Source organism: Myripristis murdjan, chromosome 6, assembly GCF_902150065.1.
Source record: "Myripristis murdjan chromosome 6, fMyrMur1.1, whole genome shotgun sequence".
NCBI classification, from domain to species: domain Eukaryota; kingdom Metazoa; phylum Chordata; class Actinopteri; order Holocentriformes; family Holocentridae; genus Myripristis; species Myripristis murdjan.
The window spans coordinates 15,392,395-15,411,899 of record NC_043985.1 but is presented as its reverse complement, the minus strand read 5'-3'; the positions used below and the strand labels follow the sequence as shown (position 1 = coordinate 15,411,899).

Sequence of the window (19,505 nt, the reverse complement as noted above, 5' to 3'; positions counted from 1 at the left end):
GGTTGGAGTAACCAACATATCAGTGAATGAAGTTGAGCCACTTCATCCACTACATACCTTGTTGTTTCCATAAGCCATTTCCATGGCCTCCAGGGAGAGGGAACACAGAGCATTGATCAGGTGATGCAGGGAGACGTCATCCAGATACCTAGTTTAGTGTGACAAGTGAATATTTTTAATGACATACAAGGATAATATCAAATGCTGGAATGCTATAGCACACCACTGTACAATCTACATGTTATCCCTGTGGTCTAATGCTGTCCAAGTCATATTCAAGCACATGGATAACATAACATGGATACAGAAATAAACACCTGAAACACATATTTAGACATATGAAGTTCCTTACTGCGAGCTCTCAAACAGTCTGGACAGGATGTTGGAAATGACGGGCAGGTCTGTCATCACGGCTGTGGTCAGCACCTGCTCACGACACAAGCAGCGTCACATCCAGTTAGCTCACAGCCACCAACAGTTAAAGTGAGACACATGCGATGAATGCAGTGCGTTAGACTGCTCACCGTACTGGGTCCTTCCACAGCTCTCCCCGGCTTCAGAGCCCCCCCCACACCGGGCTTCAGCCCCAGGATCCACACCAAGTGCTGACAGACAAGAGAAGTTCAAAGTTACAAAAGAAGGGAAACAAGAACCATTGAAAAGAGTGTGAAATGTTTACTAACAGAGACTATCCAGTTGTCCTTCCTGTATGACAATCAGTGTAAGCCAAGAGAGTGAGTGCGTTTATATGCAAAGTGGATGAAATTCACATCCACCAACTGCCAAATAGTGGTATAATTGGTCATTCACCCTCAACACTGGCCAGTATTTATTTTCTGAAAGGACAAGACGTGTAGATATAATACACAGTAATCGGCCTTAGCCTGTTCTCAAACTCTGTCCCTGATGACCATCGTACACGCTTTCTGATCACGAGCCAATATATGCCAATCAAATCAAAGAAACACAATGGCTCTGTATCAAACAGGCTGTTGATGGGCTTCTGTTAGCTGGTTCTACAAACAGTGGTGATGTCTTACCAAATGTTAGTTGAAACTTAACATTATTCCCATGTGTTGACACAGGTGTGAGACTGGTGTGACACCACCGACAAGAAAAAAAATGACAACGAAGACAAAGAGAAAAACAAACAAAAAAACAAAAAACAAAATAAAGAGCTATTGTGTACCAAGTAAGCAAGTTTTGAGTTAAATCTTTCAATCTGCGCCTGTCTTTTTATTGAATGTTTCACACAGTGCATGGTTGATTCTTTACACAAAACAGCATTCAAAACAGGCAGCATAGCATATTCAAGCTGTATGTTAAATGTTTTGGTCAGTAAAATTATTCATGGCAGTTTTTTTGTTTGTTTGTATGTTTTGTTTTGTTTTTTCATACATACTTGTACTGTACTTTTTTGTGTGTGTGTATATATATATATATATATATATATATATATGTATGTGTGTGTGTGTGTGTGTGTGTGTGCATCTGTATGGAATGTGTGTATGCATAGTGCCAGGTGGTATTACCTGCAGTGTGGCCAGTACCAGCTGCCATGAAGTGCCCAGCACGGCCCCATGGCAGTGAGCCAGGTTCAGCAGGGTTCGCATACACTGGATGTTCTTAGCAGTAAGCTGCCAGAGGGAAGGACACATACACATATTATGGCAGTTTTTACATTAAATACCACATTTCTACATAGTGAATTACCATGTGGTGTAACAAAAGAATAAGGTCAACTTCCTAGAATGCCAAAATTACAAGACAGCAATAGTAAGAAGTACAAGGTTGCCACAATGAACTGTGACCCTTACATGATCGTGTAACAGCTGAGAGCAGAGAAGAAGAGTTTTTTTTTTTTTTTTTAAACACACTGTGAGGGATCATTGCTGCTAGGGGTAGAAATGTTATGAGGCTATAAAGACCGCAGGTAAGGATCAAAGTCAGTGACTGTACATTTTGAGATGCTCTTGTCCCAGAGGGAAATTTAAATGCATAGGGTTGAAGGCCTGCTACGGCATCCTGATCAGTGTGTGTTCATAAGAAGTCTTGTGTCTAAATGGTGCCCTGAAGTTCATCTATTAGTGTGAGTGTGTGTGTGTTTGCATTTGTGTGCGCCCTAGCTTGGAGTGACTTCATTAAGGTCAGGCAGCACCTTTAGGGTTTGTGCACTGGGTGATTTCACTACCTCATTAAGGAGCTCTACAAAGGTCAATTGAAGCCTTTTATTGTACAGATGTTTGTTTATTGTACAGATGTCTGGCTGAGGTCAGAGGACTCTATTTTCAAATTCTGTACTACTTCTGTGTTTAACTATTATGATGCGACTATTATTCTGTTACACTGGCTAGGTGACATGACCTTACACACCTTCCCTTCCCTATTCACATTTGGTTTTAACATCCGTCTCAAGTGATCCGATCATAAGCGGACAGCAGTAAGTACAGGTGTGAACGGCATGCATTGCATTTTAGAGAGGCATTTTCAACTGATCACCCAAACTACCTTGGGAGGTGATCAGGGGTACAGCAGGCCACACAGCATTTGTAGTGTGAAGGATAATGCGTCCAGACAGCATCAGAAGACAGCCTAGTTACTTTGTGGAAGAAGGAGCGTTTGATAAAACAGACTGTTAGTGTGAGATTCAAATCTGAATTAAGTTTTTTTGGGGGGGGTTTCAGCGTCTTCATCGGGTAATAAAAAAATTAGCGCAGTTAAGCACAACTGCCTCATTAATGGGCCAGAGATAGGGAAAAGGATGGGTGGAGAATATTGGGAAGATAGTGAAGGCATGGAACACAAAAGTGAGGAGATAGCAGGAATGGGAGGGAGCAGGAGTAAGGTATAGAGGAGCCAAAGTAGGAAAAGAGAGGAAAGAAGTAAATTCTGATGGATCTGGGGTCACAATCACAAATCAGATCACAAATGGTGACTGGAGAAGCATTTGAGGTACATGATAATACCATGTGTGCACGTTCTGTCGCGTGCATGGTCTATCCTGGCTGCCCACTTGTGATGAGATCACTGGAGATTAATGTTAACATCAAGAGCGAACTGGGTCTTTGATGCTAATGGCATCATCTTTGTGGAACTGTGGTTTTGTGTCTCTCATTATGAAAACTTTGTTTCTGGTGAAGTGACATACAAATTGAGGTATTATCATTTTATTATTACTAAATGTCAAGTCTAACCAGTGTCTCTTATTTATTGTGTGTTTTTAGTGTGTATGTGTGTCCTTACCACCACTGTGCCCTGAGGCTGGGCAGTAAGTGGCTGTCCCACAGCCACCACCTGCTGATGGGACTCACTGGAGGGGCTGATGATCTGCACGCTCTGGCCCTGGATGGAGTAGGCTGTGGAGTACACACACACACACATGCACGCACGCACACACATGCACACACACGCACACGCACACACACGCGCACACGCGCACACACACACACACGCGCACACACACACACACGCGCACACACACACACACAGGAGCCAGTCTTCCGATAAGAGTCGGTAATGCACACAAACAGGTTTTGTAACAAGCTTACGACATGCAAGAAAAGCTTGTTTAATTAACTCCAAGGCAAACATCCATCATGAGTTGAGACCCAATTTGCAGGCTTTATCTCTTAAAGCTAATATGCAAATAGCAAATGTCTGAGTGTTCACTTGAGAGCAGCTGTGTGTGTGTGTGTGTGTGTGTGTGTGTGTGTGTGTGCGCGTGTTCCCCAGACACATTCTCTTGGTGTTCCTAATTAGAAGCCACAGTGAAATGGTGTGGATTAACGCCTTAAGAGGAGAGAATTAGGGGCAGGCATGTTAAGACCAGTCTAACAGCGTGAACATCTAAACCATATAGGTGATGAGGAACAGAGAGATGAAAAAATATCACGTTTACATAAATACTCATAACCAGGGGCTTCTGAGAGTCATTACTAGGACTGTAGCACGAACAAACACTTGTAAAACAAGCAGGGTTGTGTGGATTCTAGCTGTGTGTGGTATACACTTAACCAACAGGCAACTAGGAAGCAGACACACAAACACACTCACTCACAGCCGGTGTACAATATGACCAGGTACGCATGTTTGTGTGGGCATATGAGCATTAAAGCATTCATGGGCTGTTACTCTTGCACAGATACATGGACAATGAGAGGGGAAATAGAGGTTTCACTGCGATGGGGAGGAGTCGCAAAACCCATGAAACCCATTTCTTTAACCACTAGACCACCCTATTTAGAAAAAGATGTTTCACAGATTAAGAAAAAAAAAAAAAAAGGCCTGCCCCATAATGACTGCAGAATGAAAAATGAAAAATGACCCAAAAAAGGCTTCAGTGTTGGCCTTGTATCTGCCTTGTTTTGAATATCAGATTTCGGCGTGTCCCTGTCTTCCCTCTCCAGTATGAGAGAGGCTGTTCTGTAGTGCTTTTCTGAAAACACTTTAAATGTTTTTTTTTGACAGTATCTCTTATCTTTTTGTTTTATTTTACATTTACAGTACTCACTCTATTAATTTTGTTTATTGAAACATTTCATGAAAATAAGATTTACTCTAGGAATAGTTTTGTTGTTTACAGAAAATATCAGTTATAAGCAGCTTCTGACAGAAAACTGAAAATCAAAATCACTATCAATAAAAAACAAAAAAAACCCCAAAAAAACAAAAAAACATATTGGTCAAACCCAAACACATTAATGTAATTTTCTCCAAAACAGAAAAAAACCCATCCAACGCAAATAATAAAAATAATAAAAAACAAAATATGGATTTGAGCTGTTTTCAGTTTACACCCTCATCTGTTTAAAATTGGAAATTGGTGTTTATTCTTTTATCCATCTATATTTCTAGGATGCGATCTGCTGCCATTATGTTTTCCATGCACATTAAAGCGACACCCTCAGCCGAAGCCCTACCTTTGCTGGAGAGGTTGGCGGCATTGCTGCTGAGCACGGTCAGGGCGTAGTGCGGAGGCAGGGAAGCCTTGCAGATAGCTGTGATGAAGGCGTCTCGCGGTGTCACCAGGCCCAGACGCCCGCACAGCGAAGCCATGGTCAGCTCCGCCTTCAGGATGTTCTCTGTGGCTGTCTCATCAGTGCTGAAGAGGATAGAGAGGAGGCAGAGAAGGGAGACAGCAAAGTGATAAAGAGTGTAGTCCGCTATTGACAATACATCTCAGTGTCCTTATGAACATTACACTTTAATATTATACATTATACATTATGCTGTTGTGCTCCCTTTTGTCCTTGTGCCTTTTTTCAGCATATACTCCATTACGACTTAATAGGCGATTTACACAGTGACCTCTGTTGACCTCTACTGCACAAAAAAAGAGAGAGACTCTTATCGTGAGGGGGACAGACAGAAGGTGTGCCATGTATTCAGATCTAGGGTGAATCCTTTCTCAGTGCATTTTTTTTTTTTTTTTTTTGCTTGGCACAACAAAACAAATGGGATGTCCCTGGAAGTGCCAACTCGGTTCAACCTGGGCTCCAGGGAGACTTAAGCAAATATTTAAAGTCAGCGAAAGATTTTCAGTCCCTAACTGATTTCGGGTGTCTAGTGCAGCGTGTAATATTTCATCTATGGTGGTCTTTTCTTGAAATTGGTGCATATCTATGACAACTTTTATGAATTCATACACAGTACAAGTCTATTATTCTCTTAGGGCAAACAATTTGTCCTTGTTTACATGACAGATATACAAATTTAACAGGACTTCTGCCTCTATATTCACAGTGTTTGAGAAGGTAGAGGGTGCGTTTACCTGGCATCCAGCAGTAGAGACAGAGCTGCCAGCAGGCCACACCAGCAGGCACTGACCATCTCCTCCCACACCAGGTGAGCTCCTGAGACAAATACCACCCATTACTGAATTTATTTAATTCTTTAACTTCATTTTAGATAATGTTTTTGGGAAATGAAACAAAACAAAAAATCTCATGCTTCTGTTTTTTGATATCTTAAATTAATTTAAAGCAAGAAATATCCAGACAAAATGCTGGCCACCAGGGGTCAGAAAAGTGCTTCCACCCAGGATCCCATTTAGTATGTCAAACATATAGATAGGGTGCAGTACATACATTTGTAATGTATAGAGGCTCAGTTATTTCCTCTCATGATAAGGCTGTTCAACACAATGCATTTCCGTCTTAAAGTTTCACAAGTTGTTATTTTTTTAGCACATGTCTCATGTGACTTGGAAGCCTTCTTATTTTTCCATATTTCTTGTCTTCACCTACACAGATATTTCATTAGTGGACCTTACCTATTTGTGCAGTGATATAAATTCCAGACTTTCACCACATTTTCTACATACACAACATACAACTACCTTTCAGTGTTTCACACAAGTTTTCCACACATCTTTTGTGAACCAGTGGTCACATACCCTCTCAATATTTCACTGTTTGTGAAATATTGACGTACACTGTTTCACAGCCTTGCCTTACATTTTGTGAACTATTCCACATACTCCAGGAATGTTTCACTGCTTTGAAGGGGTGCAGTGATTCATCTATGCACTGATTATGGTGACTTCAGCCTGAACTGATATGAAATCCTTTTAATTGATTAACTCAAAAATTTTTAAATAAATAAATAAACAAGGGAAAAAAAACAAATTTTGGGCTGATCCAGCCAAACACTATGATTTCCTTTTTTTTTTCCTTATTTATTTTTTTTTTTTATTATTATTATTTACATCAAGAGTAATCGACTCCAATTATGTTAGACAAACTGAATCCAATTGAATCATTCCAAAAAACAGAAAAAAAGTTCTTCAATAAAATCAGCAACTAGTGAATTGTGAATCAAATTCATTCTGTTGCCCCAAATGTTTTATGAAGCTGCTGATAGCAACTCTGCACTTCTCCCGGCTTCTCCTACCAGGTTTGGGCTGCCACTCCTGGTCAGGGTGAGCGTCCCTCCATTCAGCAGCCTCCTCCTCCTCTTTGGCCAGCTCCCTCTCTATCATGGAGGTGATGCCCCGCACGAGGTCCAGCAGGGCGCTGAAGGCCACTGACATGGCATAGCCCTCTGGAATGGATGGTGGCTCCACCTTGTCCAGCATCTCCAGACTGGAGGATGGGAAGGAATGGCAAGATGGAACAAGAAAGATGAAGGTTAAAGAGTGTGTTTGTGTTTGTGTGTGTTTAAGACAAGTAGAAACAACTGATTTTGTTCGAGACTCAAAGTCAGAGTCTGTATGCGCAAGCTCTCTCCTTTGGGTCATATATTTGACTCTAAGGAGTATTAGGGTGCATTACAAGAAAATTGTGCATTCAAGTCCATCCATAATTCTGAGTGTGTTTGTGTGCTTGTATCTGCACATGCATACACATCTGTGTTTCCATCTGTGTGTCCTCACACATCTCCAACTCTTTCACAAGTCCCCTCTCACCATCTGAATATCCACACCGCCTCTTAAGGGTTCCTCTTTCCCTGATTTGGGTTGCATCACCAACAATTTTGTAATTTCTGTCGCTATTCTCTCCACTGCTTCATCAAACTGTCCCTGCTGTGACTAATGTGGCTTTAAAAGATGAAGTCTGCTTTCATTGAGTCAGTCCATTTCATAGAAAGTGCAAAGACCTCCTTGTTTGTGCATTTGGTGTTCAGAGACATCATGCACATTAAATATTCTTGCCTGATTCTGCTACACATCGTCCATGCTGCTTCACAAACCACCGGAGCTACTCGTAATTACAGCAAACAGATCCCAATTACTTTCTGAGAAAAGGACAATTTAGACAACACACATCTTCCATAAAGGAGGACCTCTGGCTACTGTAATTCCTTGTATTTAAACCCCTGCTCCATGTGAAACACAGAGTGCTAATGACAACTGTGTTTTCACTCCTCGAGGTGGGGGGCAAGCCTTTGATCATTGCTGTAATATGATCCCCTGTGGTTTTAAATATAATCATTTATCCTCTTTATCCCCTCTCAGCTCTGCCTCCAATGGAGGCAGGGTCTAAGGATCTGTTAATAATTGCTCAGACAATCACTGGACAGGAATATCTTGGTGATTCACCACAGCGGTGTGATGATTATGGGAGCTGTTGTTGGTGTTAGTGTTGACAGTGTGTAAGCAGGACACAATATTTACCAAATTTATGGCTGAGAGATGATGGGAAGTAATGATCTACTATCCAACATAACTGGATAATGCAGGTAGATTTACAGCCAGTGGAGTTGCAAAATCTATAAATATAGTGCAGGTATTTTTTAAAGCTTGGACAGTGCAGACATTTTCTGCATACCTGGAAACTTCTCCTGGTGAGAAGCAAAGTAGCAGGCACAGGGCGTGCTTAAGACATCTATGCTCAGTTATCTGTTTACATAAAATATAATAATCATCTGCTTTATTATGCAATTTTTATTATGCAGTTCTCATCAGCATCAGCTCCAGGACCTTCAAATGGTACATTAGACCAACACAATAAGGCTAAAAAAGGGTACCGGTCTCTTTTATGGCCACATTAGACTCCATGTGCAAAAGAACTTCAGGTTTGTCCAGAGAAAAGGCCACATCTGCAGACAAGAACAGCACCACACTCATTTTGGACTGGTTGTGTTGCATTGTGGGAAAATAGGCTGATATTTTTTTGCAGATGACTGCCTCTGCTTGTTTACATTTCCATAACATTGTGGGGTAAACTGTTAAGATGAAATGTTGCTGTTTTCAGAGTTTTTGTCACCACTATTTCCAGTATCTCTGGTTTACGGCTACCCCTGAAGTCTTCATGTGCCCCACCGGTACAGAGTGGAAATAAACAAATCATATGACATTGCAGTGGCACCATGTTCATCTGTGTTTCTATTTTTGGGCAAGTTCAAATTTGCTGTTAGTATACTGACACCTTTACATTTGAAGCAGAGAGTGACAGATGACACAGTTGCCTTGCCTTGTGCTGAAGTAATCTGACAGGATACAGCATGCGAGTGATGCTATAAGACCACATTTACGCACATCAGAATTACAATTTACCAGTCTAAAATGTGCATTTATGTTACAACCAGAAGTAAATGACTGGAAAGGAGAAACTGAAAGAGAAAAGAGATCACATTGTATTTGTAAGAACGTAACAACACTCACTAGGTGGCCTTGGCGCTGCCCTGGACACTGACAGTCATAAGGGGGATCCAGGTACCGCGATACTCAAAGGCAGCCTGGGTAGTTAGACTGCCACTGACCCCTCCTGCTCCAGGACCACCTTGCACTGCCCCCTGGGCCCCTGAGCCTGAGCCACCTGGACAGAGTGTCAGAGAGGAGGAAGGTGAAAGGAGAGTAGATAGAAGTAGGCAGGAACAAAGTGGTATAAAAACCAAAAGAGAGGTATGCCTTTTCCATGATAACCCATGACTGTGTATACATAAGCATATGGTAAGTATAAATAATTTCTCCAATTAATTTAACTGTATCAGTAGCACACTTTCCCCAACCTGTTTAGTGTATATGAACACTAAACAAACAACACTAAATTTACTTTAATCTGTAAAACTTTTTTGGAAATGTAAATTTGAGCAGGTTTTCCATGACCACAGAAATTTTGATTGCCATATAAATTAGAAAAAAAGGAGCCCTAACCATACATTATCAGACAGAATTTCCATTGTTTTGGCAAGACACTGGTTAATCTACTTTATTGTGTGAACATCAGGTACAGATCAAATATGGCAGACTGAACTGACCAGCAGGTGCACTGGCAGCAGCAGGGTTGCCTGCATTGGGGACGATGAAGAGCGACTGGATGAAGGAGCCCAGGGCGTTAACAATGTCTCTGAAGACTTTGGTGGAGTGCTGCTTCATGTCATACGACTGGCAGAAGGATCTGGAGAAGGACAACAACAGTGTGCAAAAAATAAGATACAGATACACAGGCTTTATAGGTACTGGCTACTAGTTTCTCTTTATGGTTAAAATTAAGGCACCTCCATGATTCATATTGTAATGATGTGATGTGAAACTAGATATTGTCTGAGATTTTGGATATCATGATATCGTAATATGACATAGTGTTGTCTTTACCTGGTTTTAAAGGCTACATTACAGTAAATAGATGTAATTTCCTGAGCTTATTCAACTGTTAGACTGGCTAAAATAGCTGATTGGTAACATTTTTCACTCTGCTGACAGCACAGACAAGACAAAAATTAGAGATGATGCTGCAGACACAATGATAGGATAACAAAAGTGCAAAAAGCTGTTGGATGGAAGGGCACGTCCATATATAGGGCAGGTCCATCAGTCATTACAGAGCTATTTAGCTACTATGACAAAACATACTGTGCTGCTTGGCTACTATTATAATAGTCATTCAAGAATGATGACCCTCAGTTAGCATTGTGCTGTCTAAGGTATAAAATATCCCCAGCCTTCTAAATTACTGTAGCTGCAGTGTGTATTAAAATTCAGTGAAATAAGAGGAAATAAGAAAAATAGTGAAAGGCTGAATGTAAGTTTTGAGTTGTCCACCCCAGTGAGTTTATAAGTCATTTGTCTAATGATTGGGATATGAGGCAGAGGTTGTGTTGGTAGAGTTTACTACTGCTTACCGTAATAAATGTGGCTGTACACAAAGCCTGTGGACCGACTCTACAGCCACAGCTCTCAGCCATTGTGGCTTCTCCCCATCCAGGAACTTCACCAGCAGAGACAAGAAGATCTCACACTCTGTTACCTGTAACACACAGATGTATGAAACTGGGACAGCAGACTAGCCTGCGGGTTAGAAACTGTCCTATAGCCAGAAGGACTCTGGTAACTTCCTCCACAAAGTGTCTTGACTGAGACACACAATCCCCACTAGTTTTAGAGTTCTGCAGCTGACTGTGCACCTTGACCTCCCTTTTCCAAATTTGCAAATTTACCTCCCAGAGGTTGATAGAGTATTCCAAAATCAGAGCAGCTGTAATGCCGGATTGCGCAAATGCAGCTAAGCTCATTAAAGTGCCTCAAGCAGAACTAAGACAATACCAGACCAGATCAATTAAGCACATCAGGTCTTCAGTAAATCCCTCACTTGTAAAATATCTGGCAACATTTCTGGCCTGCTGACCATCACTGCACATTGGTCCCTCACCAGTAAGCTGTAGAAGTGCTTGATGAGCACTGAGACCACGCGCAGCAGCCTCATGCAGATAGGAAAGTAGGGTTTCTCCACAGGGGCTGGCGAGGCGGCGCTGCTGCTGCCCTGCCGGAACTTGATGTTGGGGGAGAAGAGTTTGATGACAAGGGGACACACCCGCTCTTTCAGCAGGAAGCTGAACTCCTGGTGCTGGTTGAGAAACAGGGATCGAATGAGACGGAGGGGTCAGATGAAGTGCAGGCATACTAAGATGCACTACTGTTAAAGAATAGTAATTGCATTGCATTGCATTGCATCAGCTCTTGTGTCAGGATTAGACAAAATATACAGGGTGCAGAGACAAGAGCAGAACCACCTAACGATAACAAGTCCATAATAAATCCCTAATAAATAATAATTAATAACTCTATCCATAATAAGGAGCAAGCCTTTTGTGTCAATTCTTTTGTCATATTTTTCTGGTGTTAAAGTCATAATAAAATGAGAAAATTACTTTTAAAACGTGTTAGGTAATACTACTACTACTAATATGCCAGAATCATTATCTATTCAACAATAAATTCAAAAGAATACTAAATTCTGCTGAATCAAACTAAAACTGTGCTAAATTGATTGATTTTTTTTTTTAATCAACCAGTAGGCATGATCAAAAATTTCAACCAAAAAAAAGCACAGACCTTTGATGCCTCTCCCATCAAATAAAACTGCCTTCAGTTCCCTAACTGGTCACCCATTATTTTGCTCTTTTGTAAGATGCTTCTCTGTGTTAAGCCCCACCCCAACATCTTCTTTCCACAGGAGATACACTATATTACCAAAAGTATTCGCTCACCCATTCAAATGATCAGAATCAGGTGTCCTAATCACTTGGCCTGGCCACAGGTGTATAAAATCAAGCACTCAGGCATGCAGACTGTGAAACAAGACATTTGTGAAAGAATGGGCCGCTCTCAGGAGCTCAGTGAATTCCAGCGTGGAACTGTCATAGGATGCCACCTGTGCAACAAATCCAGTCGTGAAATTTCCTCGCTCCTAAATATTCCACAGTCAACTGTCAGCTCTATTATAACAAAATGGAAGCGTTTGGGAACAACAGCAACTCAGCCACGAAGTGGTAGGCCACGTAAAGTGACGGAGAGGGGTCAGCGGATGCTGAAGCGCATATTGCAAAGAGGTCACCGACTTTCTGCACAGTCAATTGCTACAGAGCTACAAACTTCATGTGACCTTCAGATTAGCCCAAGTACAGTACGCAGAGAGCTTCATGGAATGGGTTTCCATGAAGTGCAATGCAAAGCGTCGGATGCAATGGTGTAAAGCATGCCGCCACTGGCCTCTAGAGCAGTGGAGACGCGTTCTCTGGAGTGATGAATCACGCTTTTCCATCTGGCAATCTGATGGACGAGTCTGGGTTTGGAGGTTGCCAGGAGAACGGTACATTTCAGACTGCATTGTGCCGACTGTGAAATTTGGTGGAGGAGGAATTATGGTGTGGGGTTGTTTTTCAGGAGCTGGGCTTGGCCCCTTAGTTCCAGTGAAAGGAACTTTGAATGCTTCAGGATACCAAAACATTTTGGACAATTCCATGCTCCCAACCTTGTGGGAACAGTTTGGAGCGGGCCCCTTCCTCTTCCAACATGACTGTGCACCAGTGCACAAAGCAAGGTCCATAAAGACATGGATGACAGAGTCTGGTGTGGATGAACTTGACTGGCCTGCACAGAGTCCTGACCTGAACCCGATAGAACACCTTTGGGATGAATTAGAGCGGAGACTGAGAGCCAGGCCTTCTCGACCAACATCAGTGTGTGACCTCACCAATGCGCTTTTGGAAGAATGGTCAAAAATTCCTATAAACACTCTCCTCAACCTTGTGGACAGTCTTCCCAGAAGAGTTGAAGCTGTAATAGCTGCAAAAGGTGGACCGACATCATATTGAACTCTATGGGTTAGGAATGGGATGGCACTTCAGTTCATAGTATGAGTAAAGGCAGGTGAGCGAATACTTTTGGTAATATAGTGTATGTTAAGAGAGCAAACAGCACTCAAAATGCTGTTTCATTGTGTTTCAAGTCTATACCTTCCCATATGCTTCACTGTATATGATCACTGTTACTCTTTACCAAGACAGCTTGTTCATGCATTGCATATTGTGCCATGATTTTCAAACGTTTACAAGACATTCCTAATATTTTATTTCTGAGTGTATGTCTAATTCTCTATAATGTATTCCAATAAATAAATATGATAGCATTGTTCATAACATGTACATGTACCTGTAGGAAGACCTCAGGAAAATCATTGAGGACAGACTCCAGAAGCTCCAGTCCAAAGGTCCTTGTCATCTCTGTCATTCCTACCAGCCAATAGGGGGCGTCAGCATTCACCAGCTGGCACAAGTCCTGCAGGGACACACGCACACAATGGGATTCAGCACAATAGAGTGCAATGTCCTACTCACATCAGAGCTGCTGAGACAGGGCTGTCACAGATTGGCGCCAGGAGCATAAGCATGATCAGAGAAAAATGCTGCGTGGGTGTGGAACAACAAGCGGATGCAGGCTGCCATTAAATTGCTTCTTCGACCAAATTTCACGTCATGGCATTGGTGAACACAGCCAGATGTAAAATTTGTCAGCCCGTGGTTTGTACACAAGCAAAGTCAATATACTGCTTGCTTATTTCTAGACACTAGGAGATTTTCACTGATAACAGTAAAATGTCAAGAATGACGATCTTCTGAAGAAATCTGATTCACAGCCCTGCACTACGTTGTAGCATTCGTAAGCCTACTGGATTTGCGGCTCTTCTCTCCCACATCAATGACAAACAAAGCAAAGGTGTAGTGAGTCACACTGGACACTCTAGAGGTGGAGGTGAGGAAAAACATTATTGTCAAACTGACTAATGTCAAACACTAAACCGTTCAAAATATCTGTTCTTGTATGTTTTAGTTTGTGAGTGAAACAAACTAACATAACATAAAGTATTTAAATAAAAGCATAAGGGTGATACAGTGAGTGGGGACACTACCCTGCTGAAGTGTCCTTGAGCATGACTATAAATCCCACCCTGCTTCACTTTTCTGTGGCTGACCCTGACCTCTGACCTCCAAATGAAGGAGGGAAAATGATAAGAGATTTCCCCCTACATGATTCCTATCACATCACATTGGAGAACAAATTAATGAACTAATTTTAATCTAATTAATGTTACAAAGTTGATAATACCAAGGTTTCCAGATGTTAACAGTCTCTTGATTTTCTGGTTTGTATATTCAGGACACAGGCTCTTCAGAGTGAATTCTTAACCTGCGCACATCTGATAAGATGATGATCCATGTCTCATCACTAACCCTGTCCACAGGTTGCATCCTCAACAGATGGGGAGAAGGCATAATGCTGCATAGAAGGCTGCCTCCCCCTGGTGGACATACCTGGAAGAGCATGTATGCATCCTTTGCACTGGGCCTCAGAGTGCTCACAGACCTGCGGTTGCTGTTGCCCTGGACAGGAGGAGGCTGCTCCACAATACCTGGGGGCAGAAATGGAGAAGGAGAAGGATGGAGGAGCAGAGGTGTGCAAGGATTGAGGGATCGAGTCAGAGAGAGGAAGTGAGTGAATGGAAAATTGGAGGAAGGAAAGAGTGGTAAATGGAGGGAGAGAACACAAGAGAAGATGGAGGGAAAATTGATGCAGAAATGAGGGGAGGAAGGATTGGGGAGAGATGGGAGAGAGAGAAGAAAAGAGAAGAATGGATAGCAGCAAGGAAATAGAGCACAAGAGCAAGTGAAAGAGAGGTAGGGAGGAAGAGAAAGAAAGACGGATGTGAAGGGAGAGAGAAAGTGAGTGGTCCAGATGTAATGACACACAGACATGTGAACCAGCTGTGACTACAAGCCTGCAGGGCTGGTCAGCTGCTGGGTGTTTCACATAAGCTGCAGCTTGCTCAGCACCCACTGCTCTTGAGTAAAATGTTTGGGCTGCACAAAAATAAAATCCAAAAAGGAGGGAAAATGACAATTTCAGGCTTGTTATCTAGTTGGTGTTGTATAGAATAGAATAGAATAGAATAGAATATATCATCTTATGTAACAGCTAAACTATGACAGGCAGTGATCATAGGTTGCTAATCACCATTATGATGTGCAAAGGGTCAGCTTAAAGGAAATTATGAATTTTTTCCATGTAAAGCATCAACCATAGGGAACAACAGGTTTTAGAGTGCAGATGTGGAGTTATCCCATTCTATATGAAAGGCCCTTGATGTCATAACGGCCATGCTCTGACACTGCTGGGTGCTGAGGTTAAAATATACAATATTTTCAATGCTTTGGATATACAATGGCTTTAACCTTGCACAACCTCTTCTATATATTAGGACTTTCGATGCCTGTGTTGTTGGATGTCAAAGAAATGAACTTGGAAAATAACTAGACTGATTTTAGCATCGTTTCCCCCCCACACAAAATGAACATCACACAATATGTCACCAGGTGTTGGTACAGAGATATGTGAATGTTGCTCACTTTCCTGTAGAGCACCTTATGGCGCATTTAGAATATTGCTAAATGACAGAAACTACAGAGTGAGGGAGGAGGTGGGGTGAGGAACTGCCTGTTAATTCAGTAAGGAAGTAAAGAAAGCGCCTACAATCCACTCGCAGAAGGGCAGAACATTTTTGGAGTAGACTCATCATTGCAAAATCAAGAAAGCAAATGGTGTACATGAAGTCCTGGCTGTGTTCCTTAGTAATGACTCAAAGGATTTTGAAGCAGGGTCAGAAGTTGAATTTCAAGTGGATAATGATGATGTGGCATCTTCATCTGAATCCAAGCCTTTGCCACCAGCATTTTCTATGGTTATGGGTACAAAGGCGATGGCACAAGCTGGCACAATTTGGATGGAACAGGCAGTCGAGGTACAGCCCAGATGACTGCCCTCACACAATATTCTCACAAAGACAGCAGGACATACGTCATGGAAACATGGAAAATTGCCAACAGATTTGATAGCTTCCATTGTCTGTGTGACATGGCTGTGTTGACAAACATCAGGGACGCACTGTTTATTATAATAATGTTGTTATCTGTCAACTGAAAGAAAGGCATTCATTGCTCTTCATGGACTACATGGTAGGATAAACCTGGATGTGGGACAGCTCCTGGTTTGATGTTCAAAGAAACCATGTAGGTCCTATATTTTGGCTACAGAAAGAAGGGAAACGGCTGTGTGTCAACAGACTGATTTCACATTTGTGAACACCACCATTACATGAGAGAAGGTAGGGCATATCAACACTGCGACAAACTCGTCAAATTTAGCATCAACTTTTGATTAGTTGGAAATGAGAAAAGCAAATACATGCTGAATTGTTTTCCGTACTTCAGCAGGAATGCCGCTATACTTGCAGCGTCAAATATTTGAGCATGTGGTGATGCAGCCTGTGGAGCCTTTCCTTGGAAAATGCATGAATGTAACCACAGTTTGTTCACTTTCTCTGGTTAATACATCGAGGGAAAAGACCAGCTTACTTGGAGCCATAAATAACAAAAGACCAGAGCTGCCTCTTTCTGCACATAACATCAAACCGGAGGAACAATTCCTGACCTCAGTGACGAAGATTGGCAAGGCATCCTCGTGTAAGCTGAAGAAGAAAATCTGGTTCCTCTATACTACGCAAGTGACTCCAACCGCTGGCACCAGTAAGGATAAAAACAGGCATTCAACAGGCATGTTGCATGTGACCACATAAATGCATACAAACATCAACAGTAAGCTATCATAAAACTGGGTATTTTGTTACTGGATTCCATGAGAACAAACACTGATGTTTGCAGTGTTCTTTACTGTATTTATTTATTTATCTTTACTGTATTGGTATGGTTGCGCTTGATGCAATGGCAACACTGTATACAACAACAGCATTTTGCCACTTCCACTTCACCGTGTTTTCATAACATCTGCAACCTGGGTGCCATTAGACTCTTCTCCTTTCTGCCTTGACATGACAGAAAGGAGGAGAGACTTGATCATGGACACGGCATGAGAGTGAAGTGAGGACTACATGCAGCCACCAAAGCAACATTCAAGACTGCAACCAATCATTCCAAGGACAAAGAGCAGGGTGGCCAAATGTTAAGTTGACACAAATAAAGAAATTAACAGGTGATCAAATGACGTGTTGTCTCTGGACATCATGCTTGCCTGTATTGTCTCAAAGACAGATGCAAAGCCAAGAAAAACAACAGTCAATATGTCATCCTCAATGAATAACGCAGTCTCCTGAACTGAAAATTACTAATAAAAATGTGACCTTATTTTGACCAGAAATTATAGTTCCTCTCTTCAGCCATTTAGCTTAATTTTGAAACACTTAGGTTCAGTGGTGAGGACTGCTGACAAAATAGGATCACCTGCATCTGAGAAATCAAATGTGACAGACAAACAAACAGCAAGAGACCGATCTATAGTCCTACCACCTATTTAATTCAAATGGACGACACACTGACACACAAACACAACCTCATGCATGACTGCACATAAGTATGCAGTACCTTACATATACAAAAAGGTCAGTCAAACCCTTTCTCTACTTCTGCTCCTTGATTATATTGTCATTCCCAGTCTCATCCAGTGAACCAAAATTCTGATTAAGAGAAGTGAAAGTGAATAGACAAATCTAAGGGGAACACAGCCTCATTATGTATGCATTAAAGTCAGGCTTAAGTCACAGGATAAGCTGCTTTCAGCAGTCTAACAGGGAACTTTTTTCCTGTACCTCTGCTGCTGAGGACAAAGTTAGCCAGAGGAGAGAAATTTGATGGAGAAGTTGGATATTTGTAATGTAGAATAAAATAGCTGCCACGATAAAGGAACTAAAACTTTTTATGTATGCTAATGGATTCTGGACATTCCCGATGCACAGAACCAAGCTAAATTTCCCATGAACCCTGATGTACTCTGAATTTTCTATATAGACTGTTCCCGATGAGCACCAGAGCTCTAAACCAGTCTAAATGAGCTCATGATGGACTCAACTTCTACTCAATTTCTCTTTAAAAACTGTGTCCCCTGAAATCAAAGTTTACACTTATCTCTGTGCACTTGCAGTGTCACTCAATGTTCTTCCTATATGACACCCCCCCTTTCCCAGGAGCAGTAGCAGCGCCCTCTGACCTTTGAAACGCTCATCTTCGGCCACCATCCTCTCAAAGACGACAGTGACGACCTGTCTGACGGTGGCAGCAGCTGTGTTGTTGGTGATGTTGTCCTTAGTGAAGTGGAGACGAAAACATAGCACGATAGCCTGGGCAAGGGAAAAGTATAAAAAAGGATTCGATTTTTGTTGTACATTAAAACACAAGCCTAACATGTAATCCTCAAATTTGGTAACCTGATATTTGTAATAAAGATCGGCATTGGAAGTGTGATATTTTACACACAATCCACACCACTATCTGCTCAGATGTGCACTACACTACACTACTTTACTAACTCACAGATACACAAAGTACTGTAAACAGGGGGGTCTTCAGGACTATTTAATAATCATGCTTTTTTAAACTATCTCAACTGTTGTTTTACTGAAATATGTACTTCCTTTTTTTTGCATACCAGCCTTATTCAGAAAACAGTGGAGATACTGGCTTCCAGGCAAACCCACAAATAACCAAGAAAAAGAAGAACTAGAAGCCACATATATGCAAATTCAAAATATGTACTCTACTAATGGGCACTCTAATTAGGTACATGAAAACCAAAGAACACAAACGGCAACTACATTACAAGCAGCAAAAGGCTACATCTTTTGAGCAAGTGCTCTCAGGTAGGAGCAGTGGCTCAAAACACGAAGCTTTTTGCTGCTTGTATTACAGTTGCCTCCAAATAGACAGACGCAGTGTGAGTCAGTTTGTGTGATGTGACAATGTGCAGGTCTTGTACCTTGGAGAGGACTTCATCATGTACGACTGTGTTGGTGGTTAGCAGGACCAGGACTGTCTGGAGGAGTTTCAGCTCCTCCAAACCGTTCTCCATCAGCTGCCACAACATGTTGATGATGTTCCCCGCAGCCGCCTGTTAAACACACACACACACACACGCACACACATACAATTTAAATACTTCATTAGGGCTGGTTACTGACAGTGGGTGCTTTTTTGGTGTTGACTGAATCACGCTGACAATACAGACTACTAACAAACGCCTGAATGTTTGGTCGCATTTTGTTTCATCCAATCACCATCCCTGTTCTTTTAGTCAAGTGACTGTTGACTGGCTTGTTAGGTGACTACTTGCCATAGGCAGGACAGCAACTTGCTCAGGCTTTACTTGGTCCAAGGTCAGACTACATTTTCAGTAAAAGTGAAAGAGAAAGTCTGCAGAAAATAACACTTTTAACCTTATAACA

At 41.8% G+C, this 19,505-nt stretch overlaps 1 protein-coding gene across 4 annotated transcripts in view; it reads right to left on the bottom strand.

The window, feature by feature from the left end:
• Nucleotides 1-19,505, bottom strand: part of mon2 (MON2 homolog, regulator of endosome-to-Golgi trafficking) — a 53,298-nt gene that overhangs the window by 15,664 nt on the left and 18,129 nt on the right. For all 4 annotated transcript variants that reach the window (XM_030053391.1, XM_030053393.1, XM_030053392.1 and 1 more), the window contains exons 4-19: nt 19,040-19,171; nt 18,275-18,404; nt 14,533-14,630; nt 13,373-13,498; nt 11,091-11,285; nt 10,564-10,688; nt 9,700-9,839; nt 9,104-9,257; nt 6,892-7,082; nt 5,771-5,852; nt 4,920-5,101; nt 3,244-3,356; nt 1,533-1,637; nt 525-605; nt 353-426; nt 58-148 (exon numbers count right to left, since the gene is read on the bottom strand). In XM_030053391.1, coding sequence (XP_029909251.1) covers nt 58-148; nt 353-426; nt 525-605; nt 1,533-1,637; nt 3,244-3,356; nt 4,920-5,101; nt 5,771-5,852; nt 6,892-7,082; nt 9,104-9,257; nt 9,700-9,839; nt 10,564-10,688; nt 11,091-11,285; nt 13,373-13,498; nt 14,533-14,630; nt 18,275-18,404; nt 19,040-19,171 — 2,019 coding nt within the window. The remainder of the gene's footprint in view (nt 1-57; nt 149-352; nt 427-524; nt 606-1,532; nt 1,638-3,243; nt 3,357-4,919; nt 5,102-5,770; nt 5,853-6,891; nt 7,083-9,103; nt 9,258-9,699; nt 9,840-10,563; nt 10,689-11,090; nt 11,286-13,372; nt 13,499-14,532; nt 14,631-18,274; nt 18,405-19,039; nt 19,172-19,505) is intronic.